Source organism: Notolabrus celidotus, chromosome 11 (assembly GCF_009762535.1).
Source record: "Notolabrus celidotus isolate fNotCel1 chromosome 11, fNotCel1.pri, whole genome shotgun sequence".
Taxonomy (NCBI): Eukaryota; Metazoa; Chordata; class Actinopteri; order Labriformes; family Labridae; genus Notolabrus; species Notolabrus celidotus.
Genome location: NC_048282.1, coordinates 4113703 through 4136190, shown reverse-complemented (window position 1 = coordinate 4136190; position 22488 = coordinate 4113703). Strand labels below are relative to the sequence as shown.

The 22488-nt window shown below is 40.8% G+C and overlaps 1 protein-coding gene across 2 annotated transcripts in view; it reads right to left on the bottom strand.

The window, feature by feature from the left end:
- Positions 1 to 2834: 2834 nt before the first annotated feature.
- sema3b (sema domain, immunoglobulin domain (Ig), short basic domain, secreted, (semaphorin) 3B) overlaps positions 2835 to 22488 on the bottom strand; it is a 152174-nt gene continuing 132520 nt past the window's right edge. For both annotated transcript variants that reach the window (XM_034696207.1, XM_034696206.1), the window contains exons 9-18: positions 20499 to 20613; positions 17671 to 17740; positions 17375 to 17519; positions 14605 to 14824; positions 14403 to 14494; positions 14235 to 14276; positions 10452 to 10609; positions 10267 to 10322; positions 6748 to 6887; positions 2835 to 6366 (exon numbers count right to left, since the gene is read on the bottom strand). In XM_034696207.1, the coding sequence (XP_034552098.1) occupies positions 5854 to 6366; positions 6748 to 6887; positions 10267 to 10322; positions 10452 to 10609; positions 14235 to 14276; positions 14403 to 14494; positions 14605 to 14824; positions 17375 to 17519; positions 17671 to 17740; positions 20499 to 20613 (1551 nt within the window). In that variant the 3' untranslated portion in view covers positions 2835 to 5853. The remainder of the gene's footprint in view (positions 6367 to 6747; positions 6888 to 10266; positions 10323 to 10451; positions 10610 to 14234; positions 14277 to 14402; positions 14495 to 14604; positions 14825 to 17374; positions 17520 to 17670; positions 17741 to 20498; positions 20614 to 22488) is intronic.

Below are 22488 nucleotides of genomic sequence, written 5' to 3'. Positions count from 1 at the left end.
AATTGTTTGTTTGTTTTTATTATTAATTTGCATATATTGAAGCATACTCACTGTAAAGAATGAAATAAAATGTTGTTGGAAAAGTTTTTAATATTCATTGAAGTGTCTTGCAACCAATTATTTTCTATTCTTTCTTATTTTGTGTTTTATTAAACCTTACTCGTGTGATGCTTAGAATGTCCAACATTCCTCCACTGTCTTTATCCACTAAATAAAATAATAATTAGTGCCACTCTCAGTGTCATGATAGTCTGACATTTTTGTAGTTTTATTCTAATTTCAGTATATACATTTTAGAATCCCTCGTTACCTTAATGCAGGGGTTCACAAACTTCTCAGGCTGTTGAAGTATCTGATATTCAACCACATAAGATTAAGTATATGTTGCTAGTCTGTGTTGTTTAAAATAAGTCCAGGGACCCACAAGAATGAGTTACAATAGTAGGCTCCAGAAGTCTCTAGGAAGGGCCTAAAAAAGATCACCTTTGACATAGGCAAATATATGATTGACAGTGACAGCTGACGTCTTTGTCAATACTTAGAACAAGGCGTTCGTAAATGGAGTCAAATAGCAGCTAACTTGAAACTTGTGTTGAAGAGTCCATATTTGTGTGTGTTTGAAGGACACCCTCATTCTAATTTGAGTGCACCTTCATAGTATTTAAGCCAGAACGTGGAGACAGAAGAGAGGTGACTTCATCTGGCCCGGTCGTCCTCCAAGCAGTCGCGATGCTTGTTACTGATGCTGATGCTGTTTGATTGTAATAAATCGAATTACTATTCAAGCTGGCCAGTGTCACGAGGTTCATTCTACATCTGCACATCACAGGCTGATAAGACACGACACTGTGACCCCCAAAATGTAGGTGCCAAAGACTTGTGACCCCCACTGTCCCTCAAAGTGATTTAATGTGTCTTCATTTAGCTGCTCTGCAGAAAATGACCCTACCTATATGAGCATGTGTCTGTGTTTCCTGTGTTGTTATGAATGAACCTGCTGCTACTGATGCTTTGATAATTAACTGTTCACTAACCCTAAACTTAGGAGTCATCTGGGAACAAAGAAAGACAGAAAACTCATTACATTTTCTATTTTCAAGGTTTTTATTTCAAGTTTAGCGGCTATTTTTGTCGATTTAATTCTAGAACACTATTGCAGAGTGATTTTCACCCGAGCAAACACATTTACATGATTTTGATTATGTTGTGTTTGTCTGAGTGTCACTTGGGTAGCTTCAGTATCGTCTTTGACGTCTTTGAAGGTGCGGGTGTTTCCCTACTCCAAAACCCAATCTTTTCAGGCATGTGTTCGGGTTTTTTTTCACCCGGCAATAGTGCATTTTTTTCTCTGTCCTGCAGCCATTTGTGTGTCAAGGAGATTGTGCCTTCACCAGGGAACTCTCAAATGTCCCAGGAATGGGTGGACCGAACACCAAGTTTCCAGTTTGATCATTTTTTATTTTAGGAATTTTTGGTCCCAAATTCCAAATTTTTCTGCAATTTTGGATCATTTTTTTTTCATTTTGTTCGACATGGCACTGTTGGGTATATTATATCAGGTAAAAAACACCCGGTGTTAGTGATGGTGTTACTCATTTAAAGGTGACATATCATGCAAAATTGACTTTTTAATGGTTCTCTACCTGAAATATGTTTCCCTGGCATGTCTACAAACCCCCCGAGAATGAAAAAAATCCATTCTGCCCCTGTTCTGATTTCTCCACCTTTCTGTAAATGTGTGTGAAACGAGCCGTTTCAGACTTCAGTGTTTTTGTTACGTAACAACAATATCCGGTCTGTCACGGAGTCAGAGCTCAGAGCTTGTTCAGCCCATAGACTGTATAAAATAATACTGAATCCCTCCTCCGTTTTTCATTCCCTGCACACATGTGTGCTAACAAGGAGCTTAGGAGGGAGGCATGCTAGTTGTAGGCTGTCTTAATAAACACAAAGGTCGGTTTTACTCCCCACGTCTGCAGATTTGAAGATCTAGTGGATGATTTTTATTTATCATGGATAAGTGCTAGCGCTAATTGGCATAGCCACATAGCTACATGTTCATAGCTGTAGCTGTAGCTGTGTACCAAGACACACGTCGACATACTGACAAATAAAACAACAAGAAACACTAAATCTGTGACCAATCCTTCATAAAAGGTCCTGCTGCCTTTCTGGCAGAGGTCGGTTTTACTCCCCACGTCTGCAGATTTGAAGATCTAGTGGATGATTTTTATTTATCATGGATAAGTGCTAGCGCTAGTTAGCATAGCCACATAGCTACATGTTCGTAGCTGTGTACCAAGACACACGTCTACATACTGATAAATAAAACAACAAGAAACACTAAATCTAATCGTTCAGAAAGGTCCTGCTACAGGCGCCTCTCCGTCAGGATCAGATTCAGAGGGTTGAAGTAACGTGATCTCTGAGCAGCCGTGTATATTCAGCCAACATGTAAACATTAGATCAACGTGCTGGAGAGCCGAGGCACATCCACTTCCTGAGGGGGCATGGTCAGAGGGAAAACAGAGTGTTCTGAGGAGGACTGAAGAAGAGGGCTTTTCAGGCATGCCAAAATCTGATTTCAAAGTGTTTTTTTGAGCATAAACTTTAAAGACATGTTTTGGGGACCTCTTAGACCAATATATATTGATGAAAAAAGCGTGATATGTCCCCTTTAACGATAGTGTTCTAGGGTTCAGATAACTTTAAAAAAAAAGGATCATTCTGTAAGACACCTCATGACCCCTCATTTGTGTCTCATGACCCCCATGGGGGTCCCGACCCACACTTTGGGAACCCCTGCCTTAATGTATAAAAAAAGAGATCAGGGATTTCCTTTTTAAGTAACTGCATATTTTATTGTGTTAATCAAAAACAATCTGACATGACATTTCACAAAGACCTCTGGGAGAATTACAGTGCACCATGTTAACTTTGGCCTTCGACCTTTGAGCTTTCACCTACAGACCGCTCTGCTCACACACCACCGTCACTGTTCCTTTGCCGTTATATACAAAAGCTCTGCTTTCCCCGAAACTTTCAAACCACAAGCACACTTTTCTTTCTTTCATACACAAACACACACAGACACAAACACACACAAACCTCTCCTTGGAGCTATCGTACAGGGGTGCGTCACATGGCATGGGATACAACAGGAGTGTCGATTGGATGGCTGTGTGAACAAGAAAATCTCTAATTTGGACACTGTGTTCAAAAGTTTTCCCATCGGCTGTAATGTCCGGACAACGTTGAGGATGAGTCCTTTTCAGCAGAACATGAACAATACAGATGTAAATCTACACTTATAAGAAAAATAAAAATCCACCACAACAACATATCAGCTTATCTTTGCACATAAATACATAGGAATAATAATAATATTCAACATTGTGCTTTCTTTCTCTCGCTCTTTCTCGCCACCGCACCATTGTCAAACGCGTTAGCCACGAACATTGGTCATGCAATTTCAAAAGAGCACAAAACAACAGCTGGTTTAAGAGGGAGACTCAAGCAAGTTTGACGACACTACCAGTGTAAGAAAATCTGTAAGTAAGTACACAACTACCAAGTTAGATCAGATTTCATCAAATCTGTGGCTTAAATGCAGATAGAGCAAGATTGAACCTGTTTGCAGTAAAACCTGGATGCTGTGTCAAAATGCAGAGTGTCCCTTTTACAGGTGTCATTCAGTCAGTTCACTTTAAAGAGTTAATTACATCTCTAGAAAGAAGGTATATAAATAACAACAACAATGATTCCATACATCTAAAATCCACTCACAGACCGAGTTTGTCTCAGGAACAAACTCAGAACACTGAAACCCATGACACTCCTGAAATTTGTCGCAGACACAAATTAGACCATCATAAAAAATCAGATCGACGTTTCATGAATGCAAAACATAAATGTTTTATCTTACAATGCTGGTTTGCTTTCTGTCATGTGAATAGACTATGAGTTAATGACGTAATCGTACCACAGGAAGGCTCTTCAGCTGAGCCAGTACACACAATAGACACTGGGGGGCAGGCTTCACACACCATGTTAGCACAGACGACCAGCAAACAACGTTCTTTACAGATAAAACACAGAGAGAGATCACACTAAACACAGAGAAGGAAGACCTCATTGTACTAAATGTCCATTAGGCAGAGATGACATCGTTGAGCAGCAAAAAGTTGATGATATTCCCGACTGCAGCACCGCGTTGGGAAGTGAATCCAACAGTGTGTGTGCAGTCAGGTGGAAGTTTTTGTTTTTTGTCTTTCTTTGTTGTTTATTTTTTTGACAGTGAGGTGCATTGTGGGAAGCGCACATGAGCAGCTTTCTGTGCTTCGTACCGTGCTGAATGTCACTCTCTTATGATTTGCATATATCTATTTATCACAAACAACATATGCAAAGAACAGTGAAAAAAGCGCAGGGGGGTAGAAGAACCACTTAGAATACAAAAAGAACATAAAACTCATAAATATCATGCCGATCTGTAGCCCAGCAACATGGGTTGTCATAATAGCGATACATGAGTCCACTAAGATCTGTCCCCCTTATTGTTTAAATGCTTCTTACCAAAACCATCCTTTTCAAGACTTTTCCTGAAGAATAAACACGAAACATTGAATGAAAACAATAAATATGGAGTTTAAGAGTCAGGTTTTTGAATATGTAAAAACCTCTTATCCATATGAACTTTGTTTTTTATGCCTCATGTTGGAAACTGGTTGGATGTGATATTTGGAGATTGACTTCTTTGTACTCCAGCTCAGTCTGCATGTGTAAACAGCTCATCTTTCTGTCACATCATGGAATGCAGGCAGCCCCTCTCCCCTCCTCTCTGTAGTGGTTTAAACCAGTGAAGTAATCATATCTGCTCTGATATGTCTGCTCTCTTACCATGACTGCATTTTACTGTGTGTTTATTCCGCTGCAACATGCCTCTATGTGCCTAAGGAGACCACTAAGAAACCTACTATATAATATAACCAGTTCTGCAACATGCCGATCTGTTCCACAGGCTGCTTGCATCTCTACCTCTGCTGTGACTGCACTGTGTGATATGCAATATGAAAAGTGAGCTCACTGGAAGTATGTGCAGCAAGAGCACCACAGCAAGTTAAACAATTCATCAAGTCGTTTGAAAATAATGTTGAAAACTGCTTATATGCATGCTTGTGCAATTGCACGTAAATAGTAAGATGTGATTCCAGTTGGAGGCCATTGTTTTCCAGTTTATTCCAGTCGTCACACTTTTCCGTTTCCTCTGTCCATCAGTTCTCTACATTGGTATGACATCTTCAGGTAGGAAATCCATGTGGAGAGTTCATCCAAAAAACTTTGGGGCTGTTTGTGTCGTCCAGAAGATTGGTGTTCATACTGAGAGCCGCTCCGCACACCAAAATGTGTCGACGGCAAACTTTAACACCCAACAGAAGACGTGGTAATCTTGTGCTGTGATCACTTTCCATTTACAGTCAGTGGCATAAAGAATGACAGGCATGTGTTAAAGTACACCCCGCACCTAAAGTACCTGCTTGTACACTTCACTACGCTAGTGGAACAGAGTAAAGGGATCGTGCAGAATCAACATGGGCAGTAAGGCAGCACATGCAGGGGCTGGCCAGTGGGACAAGGACTCAGGGGTTGGGGTACCATATAGTGGGCGCATCCATAGATAAATATACACAATAGAGGAGGTGCTGTGTGAGTCTGTATGTGTTTTTTATGTACGTGGGTTTATCAGTATGTTTGAACACCTCCAGGAGTTCTTTGTCTTTCTTTCAATCACTCTTCTCCTTTCACCTTGTATCAGTCATTCTTTTCTCCCCCAACATCTCTTTCTCCGTGACGTTACTCCCCCGCGCTGCGAGGCGCCCTAGGGTTCGGTTTCCCGTCGTGGGTTCGGCGGTTTCTCCCCTTCCTAATCTCCTGAAGATGCTTCCACTTCTTGTTAGCTGGGCGGACAGCAGGGCCCGAAGGTGGGACTTCCTTTACCGGAGCAGGGAAGCTCTTATCCAGTTGTCCAGCTTCTGCCGTCTTGCGCGCCCAAACTTGCTCGCAAATCTGGTCGACGGTGCTCAGGTTAGGATGGTCCACCAACTGCATGAAGTCCCGGTACCAAAGCTTCTGATTGGTCGATGGCGGGGCACCTCCGCTGCGTGGTTCTAACCGGACAGGGGCGTCTGACGGTAGGTTAGAGGCTGAGGAGGATGTTGAAGGTACAACTTCCAAGGTGATGCCTAGCAAGGTTTGGGTGAAGCCATGTTCCATGGCGTGGCACTGGTAGATACCGATGTCTCTCTTCAGGACTCTGCGGATCAGAAGTCCTCTGTCTGTCTGGAGGACGCGGTCATCTAGACGCACCTGGAAGATAAAACAAAGTTCACCTATTCTGTTGGAGCTGTACAATTGAGTGTCTTAGCGGCAAAGTCAATGAATAGTCAATGTGCATTAGTAGGAATGATCCAGGTCTGACTTTGAGTAATGGGAGAGCTAAGAGAATGGAAAGTCAGTAATGGCTCTAACAGATCCTCCGTTGGCTTAGTGTAACCATAAACAGATACTTGAAGATCTTTCCCTTGTTTTCCTGACTTCTTGCTGATGATTATTAACTGCCGTGCTGGGAGTAATGTCTTTACAGCACCTTTCAAAAGATAAGGACTTGAATGACCTTTCTAAACATAACACAGTCCTTGTCAGAAAGAAGTTAGAACCTCTCCTCTTTCCACTTTCCATCACACTCACCTCTTCCCTTGGGTTCTGCGGATGTTTCTGGAAGGTCCAGGTGACTCTTGCCTGAAGGGATTTTGGGATGCACTCCAAGAAAGTGCTGCTCCCCTCAACTCCATACAGCTTCCTCTCTGCAGCGCGATACTTGTGGTGGTCTGAAGGGGGCGGCAGAGACAAGGACATTATTAGCCCAGAGACCCTCAGAGCATTTGTTCACTACTAACAATCCAGGTTAACAGAAAGGGGAAAGACAGGTTAAGACAGGCCAGGTCAGAACAATGCGCAGAGGTCAGGGGAGTAAACTGCTTAAAACTGGACCGGGCAGAAAGTGGAGCTAAGACACCACAGCTCCCTTTGGAAGAGGCCCTGTGAAGCTTAATTTGTGCCGCCAAAAGGACTTGAGTCTTTGAAGCTGTGACATCTCATGGCTTATCAAACTTAAAGCAGCCCTAGATATAATTGTCTGAAGCCCGTCTACACCCCACTTATATTCTCAGACCAAAGCAAAGAAAGTTGCACACTGACATGAAACTATCTGCATACTTCTCTTCAGATGTTCTGCATTTAATATTTATACTTTATTGAGATATGTTGCAATTACATAACATAATTGTGTTGCCAAAAAGCCCTAGTATAAAGTTATTTTTGCAGATGTACAACATTTATGAATCTTTTCAGTAGTTGTTTGAGTATTTGCGGCTTAGATCTTAAAGATTCACTATTGATAATAGAGTGATGGCTCACAGTTTAGTTGTGATTTATTTTTATTTTATTTATTTTAAATTTTATTTTATTTATTTATTTAAAGGGACAGTGCATATTAATGAACATTTCAGCGTTGCATCAATATAAATATGTCAGAGTTAGCCATAAGGGTAATTTTCATCCTTAGTTCCCAGCAGAACAGAATTCATGGAAACAGTACATCATGATAGCATGACAAAGAAAAAAACATGATGGAGAACAGTTGTTGCTAAAGCTGCTGTAGCAGATTACTTTTATTACATTATTACTTGGTATCAGGTGGAGATTTGAATATTTTGTTTTTTAACAATAAATGGAGATGAAGTTGTATGTAGACTGTGTCTGGTTAAACTTGAAAATAACCACTCTACTGGAACAATGTGTTACCACCACAGGCATATGGACGAAAAACCTGAAAGAAGGACCAAAGGCTGGGGGTGCTAGCTCTGCTAATTCTAGCTACACTCTGCAACACGATGTCTTTAGCAGTGTTAAATAAATCACACTCAGTTTTTTCTGACCTTTAGACTAGTTAAAAATTCTGTTGAAACGACTATGAAATGAGTCGCTTCGAAACATCCCTGATGTGCATCACTAGAAAGTTTTACAGTCTAACTAAGAAATAACCAAGCGGCAACCTCCGGCCGCGAGAATTGAAGCCAATGCGGAAATGTTAAAAACTGCAGTTTTCTGAGTGTCCACTAGAGGCTGGCTCCGGAAGTACAGGGAAAACAACTACACACCAATTCAAAGAAGACGATCTTTACAGCAGAAATAAACATGTTTACAGCCTGGTTCAAAAAATGAGTGTAGTCTGGATAGCTCCTTTCTCAATCGGCACACACTGTACGGGGGGTGAATTTTTCATAACGCGGTAATTTCAAAGATATTAAATTTACGAGTTTTCTAATGAGAGGCACAGCTGACTTGATTGACAGGCGGGAACACTGTAGCTGTTGGCTAGGAGGCTCAAAGCCCGCCTCTTTTACGCCACAATCGCTCAACAGCAGCAATATGGCTGCCGCCTAAGATTGGCCTCAAAACAGCGCTTCAGAAACAGATGGGTGGCGTCATGGATACTACGTCCATATTTTATACAGTCTATGGTTTAACAGTGTTAAATAAATTGCGCTCACAGTTTTTCTGAGTGTTTTCTGACCTTTGGACAAGTTGGTAATTCAGACTCTAGATTTCTGTATAAACTAGGAAATTAGTTGCTTCGTAACATCCCCGATGTGCATCACTAGAAAGTTTACTCTTAGTCTAACTAAGACATAACATCAACAGTCATCAACAAGCTCAGATACTTTGTACTGAAACAGTGTAGTTCCCTGAAGTTTTACAAGCTTAAGAGCTTTGGTATCATCCACTCATTAATCAATCAATCAATCAATCAATCAATCTTTATTTGTATTGCGCCAAATCACAAAAAACGTTATCTCAAGATGCTTTTACAAACAGAGCAGGTCTAGACCACTCTGTCAAATTATGAACAGAGACCCAACTTCAAGACAGGATAAGACTCAGTCTGACCCCATCTTAATCCACCATGAGCATTGCACCTCGCAGTATTTAGCTAGTTACAGTGTTGAGGAAAAACTTTTTAACAGGCAGAAACCTCGAGCAGAACCAGACTCTTGTTAGACAGCCATCATGCCTTGACCCAGTTGGGTCTGGAAAGACAGATAGAGGGGAGTAAGAGAGAGAGGTGATAGTGATGAGACATCTCTGTTTGCTTAATCTATGAAGACTACATTATGGATGTAGTTACTTTTTCTTTTTTTAAAGTTATATTTTTGGCCTTTTTGCCTTTATTTTATAGGACAGCTGAAGAGAGACAGGAAATGTGGGGAGTAGAGAGTGGGGGAAGACATGCAGGAAATGGTCGACCAACCGGGAATCGAACCGGCGATCCCTGCATTGAGGACTGTAGCCTCTGTATTGCAGGGTGCTTAGACCACTAGGCCACCAGTGCCCCTGGATGTAGTTACTTTTAACAAATATATTAGAGTCCTAGTCAATGCTGATTTATGGTAGCCAGTGATTGAGGTTGGGAAAATTCACACAATCACACAAAGCATCCCTTACAACAGTTGTGGATATCCGTCAGAACTTAAGTGGGATAATTTGAATATTTTGTCACATGATAGATGTGTAATTCAAACAATGGCTCTTGTTGACCTGCCAGAACTTAGTCATGTAAGTTGCCGATGTAAGTGATGATTAAAGGGTCTGACTGTGGTCTAAACATCACAAAACAACATCCAACACAAAGACCATCATGGGGTCAGAGTAAGACAAAGTTCTCCATCCTCTATTCCTGACTGAATTCTTGGGGAGACCTTGGAGTAAAAAAAACTGCCAAACTGACCCCTGCTGAGCACTGTGGGGTAATCTTACTCTCATCAGAGACAATTACCCTGGTCTTCATTATTTGTACAAAACCCAGCTTGCATGCCACATGATGTGATCATATTACCCAGGAGCCCTTTCAGTTTGAGCGATTATCCACTTCAATTATGTGGCAGAAAGACAGATAGCAACAGAATGAGGGTATTGTGATCTGGAAGGACAGGGGTCACCCTGAGGTGAAGGCTGGAAAGATTTGGGACTTATTTTGGCACAGGGACAGCAAAATGTCAGATGCCAAGAGTCTCTGAGTTGATGCTGGATCAGAGGGAAGCTTTGGTCTTACCTCTGAGGGGGTGCAGCCTACACAAATGATCACAGCTACATAAGCTTCTATGGGTTCAATTTAGCAAAATAGTGCAATCAAGCTTTTAAACATACCTCCAGAGCACAGAGTGTTGGGGTCTCCATTCCTCACATCCTGCCGGCGAAAACGTCTGCAAAAGATGTCAACAACAGTTCAAGGAGTTTACTTGCAATTATAATATTTTCCTAATAAAGTTTATTCAGTCTTTTCTTCATTAAACCATAATTCTGTTTGTATCATCAGTGTTTATGCCACGGACCTCTTGGTGTTTGGCAGATAGCGAGTACAGGATGTTCCATCCCAGGCGCAGTATGGGTCTCTGGCCAGGCAGCACTCAGCACAAGCTTTTCCGTACACACTGCAGCGGTGAAGAGGAACCTGAGCAATCCCTGTGTTTGAGCCCAGATACAGCTGTTGCTGTGAGGACAAAAGTGGAGGAAAAAGTTTAGAAAAGGGTGACAGAATTTTGTTTTCAATCTCCTGGACCCCAAACAACACTGGACATTATCTCTACCCCAAACTAGTTCATCTTTAAGCCAGTTGTTCCCAAACCTTTTCTGCAGGGTCCCTTTTAGTAGATGAAAATATTTTGAATCCCCCTGCTCCTCAACATTCACTAAATGTATTTATTTTAATTATTTTCAACATTGTAGATTAATACTGAAGACATCAAAACTATGAAGTAATCTGTATATCTGGATTACAACAGTAGTCAAATAGGGCTATCCATTGTGTACTAACCCTACCTCTGAACAACACAACTGATGGTCTCAAACACATTAAGAAGGCAAGTCATTCTACAAATGAACTCTTGACAAGGCTCATGTTAATTAGAAACCATTCCAGGAGACCGCTTCATGAAGCAGACTGAGAGAATACCAAGAGTGTGCAAAGCTGTCATGAAGGAAAAAGGGGGCTACTTTACAGAATCTAAAATATAAAACATATTCTGCTTTGTTTAACACTTTTTTCTTCATTCAATAATTCCATATATGTTCTTTCATAGTTTTGATGTCTCAGTATTAATCTACAGTGTTTACAATCATTACAATAAATATAAACCCTTGAATGAGAAAGTGTTTCCAAACCTCAAAAACTACAAAAACTCAAAGAAACATCAAGTCGCCTTCAAGCAATCAAAAGCAAATCATAAAATTTGATGTAATGTTTTGATGTAATGTGCAGGCAGCCCACTGTCTTTGGAGGTCAAGCCAAGAGCCAGATTCATCATCTCATGTTTGTTTGGGCAGTTGTGATGTTTGGTGTTTCTGTTTCACAGATGTGGCCACACTTTTCTAACAGCGCAAAGCATTCCCCCTTCATACGTCGGCTAAGTTTAACTCCTGCGGTCGCCAAATAAATAGCAGGAGGCTATATCTACAAAGCTGAAAATGTGCAATGTGGGTTCTGACATTACAATGACGCAGCCTGTCATCCCTACCTACGTCAACTTATCTAGCTCCATTGGCTTTACGAAGAAGTTCTGGCAATTATCTTTCACGCTGATTTCTAAGCTGACACTAAATGACAGAACAAGAAAATATAGAAACATAAGACTGATGTGTTGTTTGCTAGAATGAGGTAGCAGATATTCTTTTCTGCAGCCTTATCCAAACACACTATATCTACAGAAATGAACTTAAGAAGTCATACACTTACACATCGTCAATGTCCAGCAGAAACCTTGTATCTCCAAAACCACTACTTCAGTCAAAAGTCAAACAAATAAATACATATTTTTCACATAACTACACACTGTAAGAGACTCAACCAACCACATGCTCTTAATACTTTTAAGCAGTTACATTTTAGAAACCCTACTGAGATGCATAGATGCTTAAAAGGGGATCCAAAGCATTGATTAATGCAAAAAATCTAAATAATGAAATGTGGAGATACAAGGTTTCTGCCCGACAGTGATGATATGTATCTTTCATTCACTCATATCTTCTCCAGCCCACAGTCCTTTCCTAGAACTTGTTGATTTGTCTGCATCATAATCACAATTTATCAACTTCACTCTCCCTTTTCATCTCAAAGACATCCCTATCACCACTCCCAAGGTAATGATAGCTCCACAGAGTGTTTCTGAACCACAATACAAGATATACTTTTGCATTATCTGTAGTTTTCCTCTGACCAACTACAAGCTATTTGGCTTAATGTTATGTCATGTTCAGGCCCCTGTCTGCCTTAAAGGTGACATATCACGCTTTTTTCATCAATATATATTGGTCTAAGAGGTCCCCAAAACATGTCTTTAAAGTTTATGCTAAAAAAAACACTTTGAAATCAGATTTTGGCCTGCCTGAAAAGTCCTCTTCTTCAGTCCTCCTCAGAACAGTCTGTTTTCTCTCTGACCACGCCCCCTCAGGAAGTGGATGTGCATCGGCTGTCCAGCACGTTGATCTAATGTTTACATGTTGGCTGAATATACACGGCTGCTCAGAGATCACGTTACTTCAACCCTCTCAATCTGATCCAGAATCTGATCCTGACGGAGAGGCGCCTGTAGCAGGACCTTTCTGAACGATTGGTCACAGATTTAGTGTTTCTTGTTGTTTTATTTGTCAGTATGTCGACGTGTGTCTTGGTACACAGCTACGAACATGTAGCTATGTGGCTATGCTAACTAGTGCTAGCACTTATCCATGATAAATAAAAATCATCCCCTAGATCTTCAAATCTGCAGGCCTGTGGAGTAAAACCGACCTCTACCAGAAAGGCAGCAGGACCTTTCTGAAGGATTGGTCACAGATTTAGTGTTTCTTGTTGTTTTATTTGTCAGTATGTCGACGTGTGTCTTGGTAAACAGCTACAGCTACAGCTATGAACATGTAGCTATGTGGCTATGCTAATTAGCGCTAGCACTTATCCATGATAAATAAAAATCATCCACTAGATCTTCAAATCTGCAGACGTGGGGAGTAAAACCGACCTTTGTATTTATTAAGACAGCCTACAACTAGCATGCCTCCCTCCTAAGCTCCTTGTTAGCACACATTTGTGCAGGGAATGAAAAACAGAGGAGGGGATTCAGTATTATTTTATACAGTCTATGGGCTGAACAAGCTCCGAGCTCTGACTCCGTGACAGACCGGATATTGTTGTTATGTAACAAAAACACGGAAGTCTGAAACGGCTCGTTTCACACACATTTACAGAAAGGTGGAGAAATCAGAACAGGGGCAGAATGGATTTTTTTCATTCTCGGGGGGTTTGTAGACATGCCAGGGACACATATTTCAGGTAGAGAACCATTAAAAAGTCAATTTTGCATGATATGTCACTTTTAAGACATCCTGAGAGTCCAGCTCTGCTTGCAGCCTGACTTGTTGTTGGAGTGCTGAAATTCAAGATCCCATGTTGCATCATTTTTTGCAACCAGACAATGTACTTCTTACGCTAGCGTTAACTCTCATTAGCTGCTGCAAGACATTTCAGCACCATGTCAGATCGTGTCTCTAGATTAAATGTAAGGATTAGGGCAATACCTCAACACAAACAACATGATTGGTTCTTTACCATTCACTGAGACTGTGGGGAAGTGAAACACATCACAAGTTGCTTTACATTGAACAAAGTTTGGAGCAGGTAAGAAGACTAGAACAACATTTAATCTCATCCACTCGCCCTGATGTTCCAGAGAGATAGTTTCAGCACCTCTCAGCCTCCTCTTCATGTCTCTGAACCTGGTCTAAAACCATTCCTACTGCCTCCTGTTACTGTCTCTATTTAGACTGTGCTATTCTTAGTCCGAAGTCCCCTGCCCTACACCTGCCCTTCAGTATCCCTGTGTAAGTGCTGCCTCAGCCTGTTCCTTTGGTCTAGCATCCTCCCTGCTGGGACTGTTGGCAGTATGCTGCTCTGTTTGGGTACACACCCTGGACACCCACGAGGATCCACAATTTCTGATGTTATATAATTATTGTTTTTAATGTAACAAGATTTGCTTCTGATGTAAACAATCAGTTCTCCACATAAACAGGGAGCAGAGGTGTTCTATATTTTCAGTGGTGGTTTAAATGATAAAACAACATACCCGTTTTGAGGAGATCTGCATGTCTATAATTGATGAGGCATCCTGAAGAGGAGAGAACAGACATCAATGAGTCATAATTCAATATATGCACATATATCCCAAGACAAGGTCATAAGTTTTTATTGTGTTTGGTTCAATAACAATTTAGATTAAACCGGTAGTTCTTACTTTGAAGACCTCCAGCTCCTCCAGTAGAAGCTCCTCCATGTTATTCCAGCTCTCCTTTGGAACATTTATCACCTTCAGCACCGTCCCTTTGTCTGCAATGAAAGTTGAAGTCCATCATTTACATTTTGGTTTTAATATTTTGATGTTTAGATACCAAACTGTTCAGTCAGAAAGGTATGAAACTTAGAAATAAGTCAATCACCTGTGCCGATAAACATGACGTCATACTGTCCGTCTGCAGCGTTGACTCTGTCCACAGCGAGCTGAGTGAAGCTGTAGTCCACGTTGGTTCTGACGAAGATGGGCCGTCTGCTCATTGGGTAGACGGGGTTATACATCAGAGGGTGGTGACGTGCAAACTGGATCACATCGTCTGGGAAACCCTTCGTGGACTCAAAACTGCCAAAAGTCTTGCTGGGACACTAACGGAGGACGAAAGAGGAGACTGACATCAGTTTACAGAAGTTTGAATAAAGATGCAAAAACCTACATTTATAAGCATACTGTCATTTGTTATTGTTTTGAAAGTGCTATTCTGGTCTCATTGAAGAAAAAATGTGCCAAACTTTAAATTGAATGCTCAATATAACTGCTTTATTTGAATAATTGAATTCTATTTTATAGATTTAGAACCTTTTTCCAAACTGACGCCATTTTAAACCATGCGATTGTTGTTGTTTTTTTAATGTGTGAATGCATGAGCTTGCATATTTCACATTCATTAGAGGATTAAGCCACAACCCAAGGATTCATTATGACTTTGCAGAACAGGACTCAGTCTGTGCACTCATATCAACCCTTCATACTAAATACATACGATTGATCAGCCTTGGTTTAGTGTTTTATGTAAACCAGCATAAAGCTGCTCAAAGGCCCAGTTCAGCAGGTCAGACTGATGAAAGCACGGCGTGATGAGTCACAGGGATGTGAGAGCGGAGTCCAGCCTCCCTCCCTCATTAAAATTCCAGTCCTGGACTTTGGTTCTTGGATGCTCAGAAGAAACTTTTAAAAATGCTGTAGCATCATGCAGTTCTTTGACTCCTTTAAAGTGTATATATTTGACACAACCAGAGAAAGACTTGATGATGCTTCTGCGTTTTAAACACCAACTCTGCTTTCTAAGCAATTTTGCATAACTCACTTTAAAGTGAGATCGTTCTCTTTGACTCGATTAGTTCTGCTAATTTTACAACCCAGTGAGGTGATGATGGCGTGAGCGAGGGTTCACTGTAGGCCAAATACAATTACCATTCTGCAGTAATACAATGGGGATTGTTGTGCTGTGGCAGTAACAGCTGAAGCTCTGCATAACAAATCCTGCTGACACGACGCTAGTGTGCTTAGCAGAAAGTAAGAGGCCTGATAAGCACTTATTGATCAGGAGGGTTTGTGGAGAGCTTTGGGATTAAGTGAAGTTCAATACTGAGTGCTGCAAGTGTATAAGGCATCTTTAAGTATTATATCATATGGTGTCTGGATATAGTTCATACTGCATGTTCATATAGATCTGAATCTCATTATTGTCATGTCATCTATAGTGATCACTGCAGCACTAACAATAGGGGCAGTCGCTGATGTTACATCTTAAAACAACACACCATCAATACATCTTATCTTTATGAGTCAAAGTTTACAAAGCAACTACAAGCTATGGGTGTCATAAGGTCTTTTTTGACCACAGGAACTTTACCCCGGAACTACATGTGTTTCGACCGGTGGACCCAGGGTCTAAATTTAGTTCAGGGGTAGATAATCTCCCCCTTAAAAAGCCCCTGCTAGGGGGGTAGTACTTTTCAAAGGTCCTGAACGTGTCTGATTGGTAGATTAACAGCAGTGTTTTTATTCCGCCCGCCGTCCACAATAACATCACACACATCTGGGATTCACTTGGTTTCTCTTTCTTTCATTAGTTTTTATTTGTTCTATCTTTTTTGTATGTGTGTGTACTTTTCAAAAGAAGAAGCTGTGATTCTCTTGATTTAGCAGCTTGTAACAGTAGTCTTCTCTCAGCCCACCGTGAATGCGTCTCTCCTCCCGGTGTTACGGTTTTAAAAGTGACCCTGTAAACTGGAGACCTTCAGCTGAACGTGTCAGTGTTTGTGGAGTTTCCACAGCTGTTGAAACACAGAGGGAGTTCCTGGGAATGCAAACTAGTTTAGTTTTTATTAAGATTTCAAAATATCCTCATCAGATATTTAATGATCGTCTAAAGACGTTTATGAGGGATGCATCCGGCTGAAAGTCTCCAGTTAACAGGGTCGCTGTTTAAACCAAAACACCGTCTGATCTCTGCCACGGCTTTTTGAGTTCAAAAGGATTTTAAAGCCGTGTTGAAACGTCTTTGCTACTCGCGCTTATCTCCTCTCACGTGTTGATTCAGTGAATCCATCTGTGATGAAATATAGCACCATCTAAAACAGCACCAGCTGAGTCTCTTCATGCTAACAGGCTAACTGTTGTGTTGCTCATAATGATACCTGCCTGTCCGTCTGCTTCTATGGTGTCATCTGTGATGAATGGCATTCGTCTTAGTTTTACTGCCCTCTACTGGTCTGGTGGTTTAGTGCATTTAATTTTTTTCTCCATACATCACTGGCCTGATTTGCATATTCTATCCAGGACTTCAGTCCGCGGTCTAAACGCAGACAACAATGGGGGCACAGGAACCTTTTAGTTCAGGGGAAAGTAGTTCTTGGTAAGGTGATCACCTTATAGTGATCACTGCAACACTAACAATAGTGGCAGTTGCTAATCTTTCAGCTTGTTTGATTTAAACTAACTACTTTATCTGAAGCAACACACCATAAATACATCTTATCTTTATGAGTCAAAGTTTACAAAGCAACTACAAGCTATGGGTGTCATAAGCAGTTTTCAGACATGCACTCCAGATGATTTCCTGTGCTTGGTAATAGGGTTAAAACTCTGGACACAAGTCAATGAATGGGTCATGATGACTGTTGTTGACATACCATTCCTGGGCGGGGATAGGGCACTTTTCCCTGGAAGGGGACCCACTGATAGTTGGGCCCCTCTTTGTGAGCGAATGGCCCCAGGAAGGCTCTCCGGATGTCATTCATGGAGTAGAGACACACAGCTGAGCCTTTAAATACACTGCTGCTGGGGGACAGGGGGAGCCGGGTTAGGAACATCAAAACACACACAGACACACACACACACTCTGTCTATTCTTTTGTCTGTTGTACAAAAAAAACTCACACATGCACACTCGCACACACACATGCACAGTATGAATGAATGGACTGACCTGGAAGTAGAGAAGACAGTGTACACCAGGGGGTTCTTTCTGTCCCTGGTCTGCAGCAGGAACACATCGCCTGAGGACGGACACACACACACACAAACACAGGTCAGGTTCCTGCAGTCCAGAGGTCAGAGGTTGAGAGAAAGATAAGCAAAGCCCCATGGTCCTGTTTAACTGCTTTGAAGAGACATTTTACTTAAGGCTGAGGGTCATGACATGGTGGGCAATCCCCTTTGGCTTCGTGCAAGGTTTGTTAAACGATTTCAGAAAGATTAGGTCCCATTAAAATAATCTTAACCACTTTTCCTGGTTGCAGAGTGACGCAGATTGATGCATTTCCAAACCCACAATGAGTGAAATACTGCAGCGGAAGCTTTTGACCTCTTCTAAGAGTTTCACACAATCAAGAAGTATTGTTAAGTAAAGTCAAGTCAAGCTTTAGATTCAAGGCAACACAATTGTAACACTGTCAAAATGTACAACTCAAGAAAATAATATGATAAGAAATTCAGTGCACAAAAAGATGGTGGCATCAGTGCTTTGGTGAGATTATTTTAAAGGGATATTTCACTTTTTTGAAGTCGGGTTGTAAGAGTTTTGCAGGCGGAAGAAGACGTCTGTGTTGTGTTTGTTATTGCACTATTTTGCACCTCAAGGTCACTGCTGGACTTTAACTTCAAGTCACAAACAAGGAAACACAAGAGGATTAGGGCTACATGTGAGAAATTAGACTTCTGAGGTCGGTCAGATTTATGATTTAAAGTCCAATATAAATGTATCACTTGGAATATTATTTTTATTCTTCTTCTAATAGGAAAAAGAAACTGTCTTTTTTCACAAGCTTATGATCTTACTTAAATAAGATGATTAGACTTTTTTAAAACCAAGTTAAATTCAGAGTCTTATTTTTTGTCCAATGAAGCCCAAAGTACTCGCTTCATTTTCAGATTTCTATCTTTTCATTATTCTTACTTAGATTGTTTCTTTTCATGCAATTGAAATTCATATTCAGGGAATAAATTCTGACTTCTTTAACTTTACATTTTTATCTTTTTATCTTTTAAATAAATAGAGATGAGAGATATTTTTTAAAACCTTTATTTTATTCTTAATTAGATTGGAAATTAAGTGGAAATCTTAAGTTTATTCTCAGAGTATAAATCCAGGAGTTAAATACTTTTTCACATGGTTCCAATTTTCCTTTGGAGAAAACTGTGTCTCATATCAGACCTAATTAAATGATATTTAAATATAAAATGTTCAGAAAACCAGCTTTTATTACAATATCATGTGACATCAGTGTTACTTGGGTTCAAGGCTTTGATCTTGAAATAAAAGGTCTCGCAGTGAGACTGAGACCAACACATGAATAGTGTTCACAGTATTGTTAATGCAAGTGGAGCGTACACCTAAACTGAGATGAGTGCTCGGGTCGGGGTCTTTCACAATTAGCTAAATAGCATGGCAGGACTACAGTGGCCCTATATTTGGGTTTTGTGAAATATATTTTGCGCTTTTGAAATATTTATTACTATTACAGGACACCGTACAGGACTGATCCCATCTGCAGAAAACTGTAGCCTAGCTTGCGTGTTAGTCCTCCCTGCAGTTTCTCATTAAAGGGGCCGAGCTGAGCAGCAGCCATTGATGCTACTACAATTACTAGTGACATAAAACTCATACAACACCACTCCAAAAACACTGAAATATCCCTTTAACTGTGTGTCAACACATCATCTTAAAGGTAGTTCCTTACACAGGATTTGGCAAAGAACACTCAAGATGACGATAAAGGATGCATTGTTTATAGGAGGGAATATGATGGACAGATTTAGCCTCAGGTAAGAGCAGGATTTGGTTTTTTTTCCACCCGGTTCAGCTTCCTCTGCATCATCATGTTACCGCCTAGAGATACGGCCTGAAAGATCAACCAAAACCAGTCTTGAGACGTGAACTGTTGCAGCTGCTGTGCAAACCACATGACTGCAGGGTCGGTGTTTCTCTTCGTGGGGATGTGACATCGTCATGTGTTTTCTTACTTTCATCACAAACTGAGCCCTCTTTTCATAATTTAACGTTTCCTTTGAGGCCTGGCATCATGCCCAGTCCACTTCCTCTGGGTTACTCAAATCTTCTTACATGTGTTTGCATATTTATATGTGTTGGGTTTTTAATAAATGACTATGAAGCCATGCATTCTAAAGATTGGTGCCTAAAGGTAAGAGCAGTTTATCTAATCATTTTTGGAACAACTCTTCATTGAACATTAGACATTTCTAAAACAATCAGAGTCCAGATTATAATCCTCTTTACTACCCAAACTGTTACCCGCATTACAATGCAGTTCTTGGAAATGTAGCCTAGCTTCAGGATCCTTTCTAGAAAGCACATTGTTAGCATTTATCATATGATGACTCACAAGAGAGAAGCCTGCAATGTAAGCTGAACCCAAAGAGAAAACACTGGCTTCAGATCAGGCCGGAATCTATTACCAATTAATCTCTCACTCATGCTTTCTCCAAGTCTGCAGGAATGCGAGGCTGAATGGTAATCTACAATTGAGGTCAAAAATTCTGGTTCATTTATTATGCTTTCCTCCACTTTTTCTCTCCCTTTGCATCCAAAGAATGTGCTTCTGGGTAAAGATCCAATCGGCAAAGCAAGGTCAGAAAATCAGTCTGGATTTTAACTCTTTGTTTTGCACTGGCTTCTCGGGCTGCACGTGAGATTATCAGATGAAGATGGGAGACAAGTCAGCTTTCCTCAAGCCCCAAAACACAGTTATGTTACAACATAAAGGTCATCATATTTGAATGAATGATTCAACTCACGCAGCTCATCGAAGTACGTGTCGCTGCCGTCGGCTCCTGGTACCGAGCAGATCAGACGAGTCTTCAGAAATGTCGTCCACTTGTTCACCAGGCTTCGCTGCCCGCCCATGTCGTTCTGAGTCAAGACCAAACAGCCAAGAGTTACTAAGAGTCTGTCACTCATTCAAAATGCTTGACTTACACTGCAAATAATTCGGCACTTCCCAAGATTTGAATTCTTAGATTGAGACATGTTAGATGAATGACCTTGTTTTTAGAGTTCTTTACTTGTTTTTAATCTTTGTATGTATGGTTGAATCTTAAATTGATTATGAACATGTGTTTTTCTCTCAGTTAGTGGGAATCTTAAATTGAGTGAATGACTGTTAAAATAAGCTTCATTGGTAGTCTCACCTAAAGTCTCATCAAAATAAAACTTGTTTCAAGATTGAGTAACAACTTCAAGTTTCTTGATTTAAGAATAACACATAAGGCATCTATTCAAGACCCAGTTCAGCTTGTATCTTATTGATTGCTCAGAGTTCTGCTGTATGGTGATATATGTGTTTTGGTTTGGCTCTAAACACTGTTTGAAATTAAGTCTGCATCAACCCTGAGCCACTATTAATAGTGTTCTTGATGTTATATGTTGTTAATCCTGACATTTATTAAATGTTGGCAATAATCCAGCTTGCTGTTGTGGTTTCTGTAGAAACATTTCAGAGGTATATTCTAAGAATAAGACCTAGTTTAAAGATTTTAGCTTTAGTTTTAAGATGGTTACGGGTTTATTTTAAAGGTGACATATCATGCAAAATTGACTTTTTAATGGTTCTCTACCTGAAATATGTGTCCCTGGCATGTCTACAAACCCCCTGAGAACTAAAAAAATCCATTCTGCCCCTGTTCTGATTTCTCCACCTTTCTGTAAATGTGTGTGAAACGAGCCGTTTCAGACTTCCGTGTTTTTGTTACGTAACAACAATATCCGGTCTGTCACGGAGTCAGAGCTCGGAGCTTGTTCAGCCCATAGACTGTATAAAATAATACTGAATCCCTCCTCTGTTTTTCATTACCTGCACACATGTGTGCTAACAAGGAGCTTAGGAGGGAGGCATGCTAGTTGTAGGCTGTCTTAATAAACACAAAGGTCGGTTTTACTCCCCACGTCTGCAGATTTGAAGATCTAGTGGATGATTTTTATTTATCATGGATAAGTGCTAGCGCTAGTTAGCATAGCTACATAGCTACAAGTCGTAGCTGTAGCTGTGTACCAAGACACACGTCTACATACTGACAAATAAAACAACAAGAAACACAGAATCTGTGACCAATTCTTCAGAAAAGGTCCTGCTGCCTTTCTGGCAGAGGTCGGTTTTACTCCCCACGTCTGCAGATTTGAAGATCTAGTGGATGTTTTTTATTTGTCATGGATAAGTGCTAGCACTAATTAGCATAGCCACATAGCTACATGTTCGTAGCTGTAGCTGTAGCTGTGTACCAAGACACACGTCGACATACTGACAAATAAAACAACAAGAAACACTAAATCTATGACCAATCCTTCAGAAAGGTCCTGCTGCCTTTCTGGTAGAGGTCGGTTTTACTCCCCACGTCTGCAGATTTGAAGATCTAGTGGATGATTTTTATTTATCATGGATAAGTGCTAGCGCTAGTTAGCATAGCCACATAGCTACATGTTCGTAGCTGTGTACCAAGACACGCGTCTACATACTGATAAATAAAACAACAAGAAACACTAAATCTGTGACCAATCCTTCAGAAAAGGTCCTGCTACAGGCACCTCTCCATCAGGATCAGATTCTGGATCAGATTTTGAGGGTTGAAGTATAGCTATCTGTGAGCAGCCGTGTATATTCAGCCAACATGTAAACATTAGATCAACGTGCTGGAGAGCCGAGGCACATCCACTTCCTGAGGGGGCGTGGTCAGAGAGAAAACAGAGTGTTCTGAGGAGGACTGAAGAAGAGGGTTTTTCAGGCATGCCAAA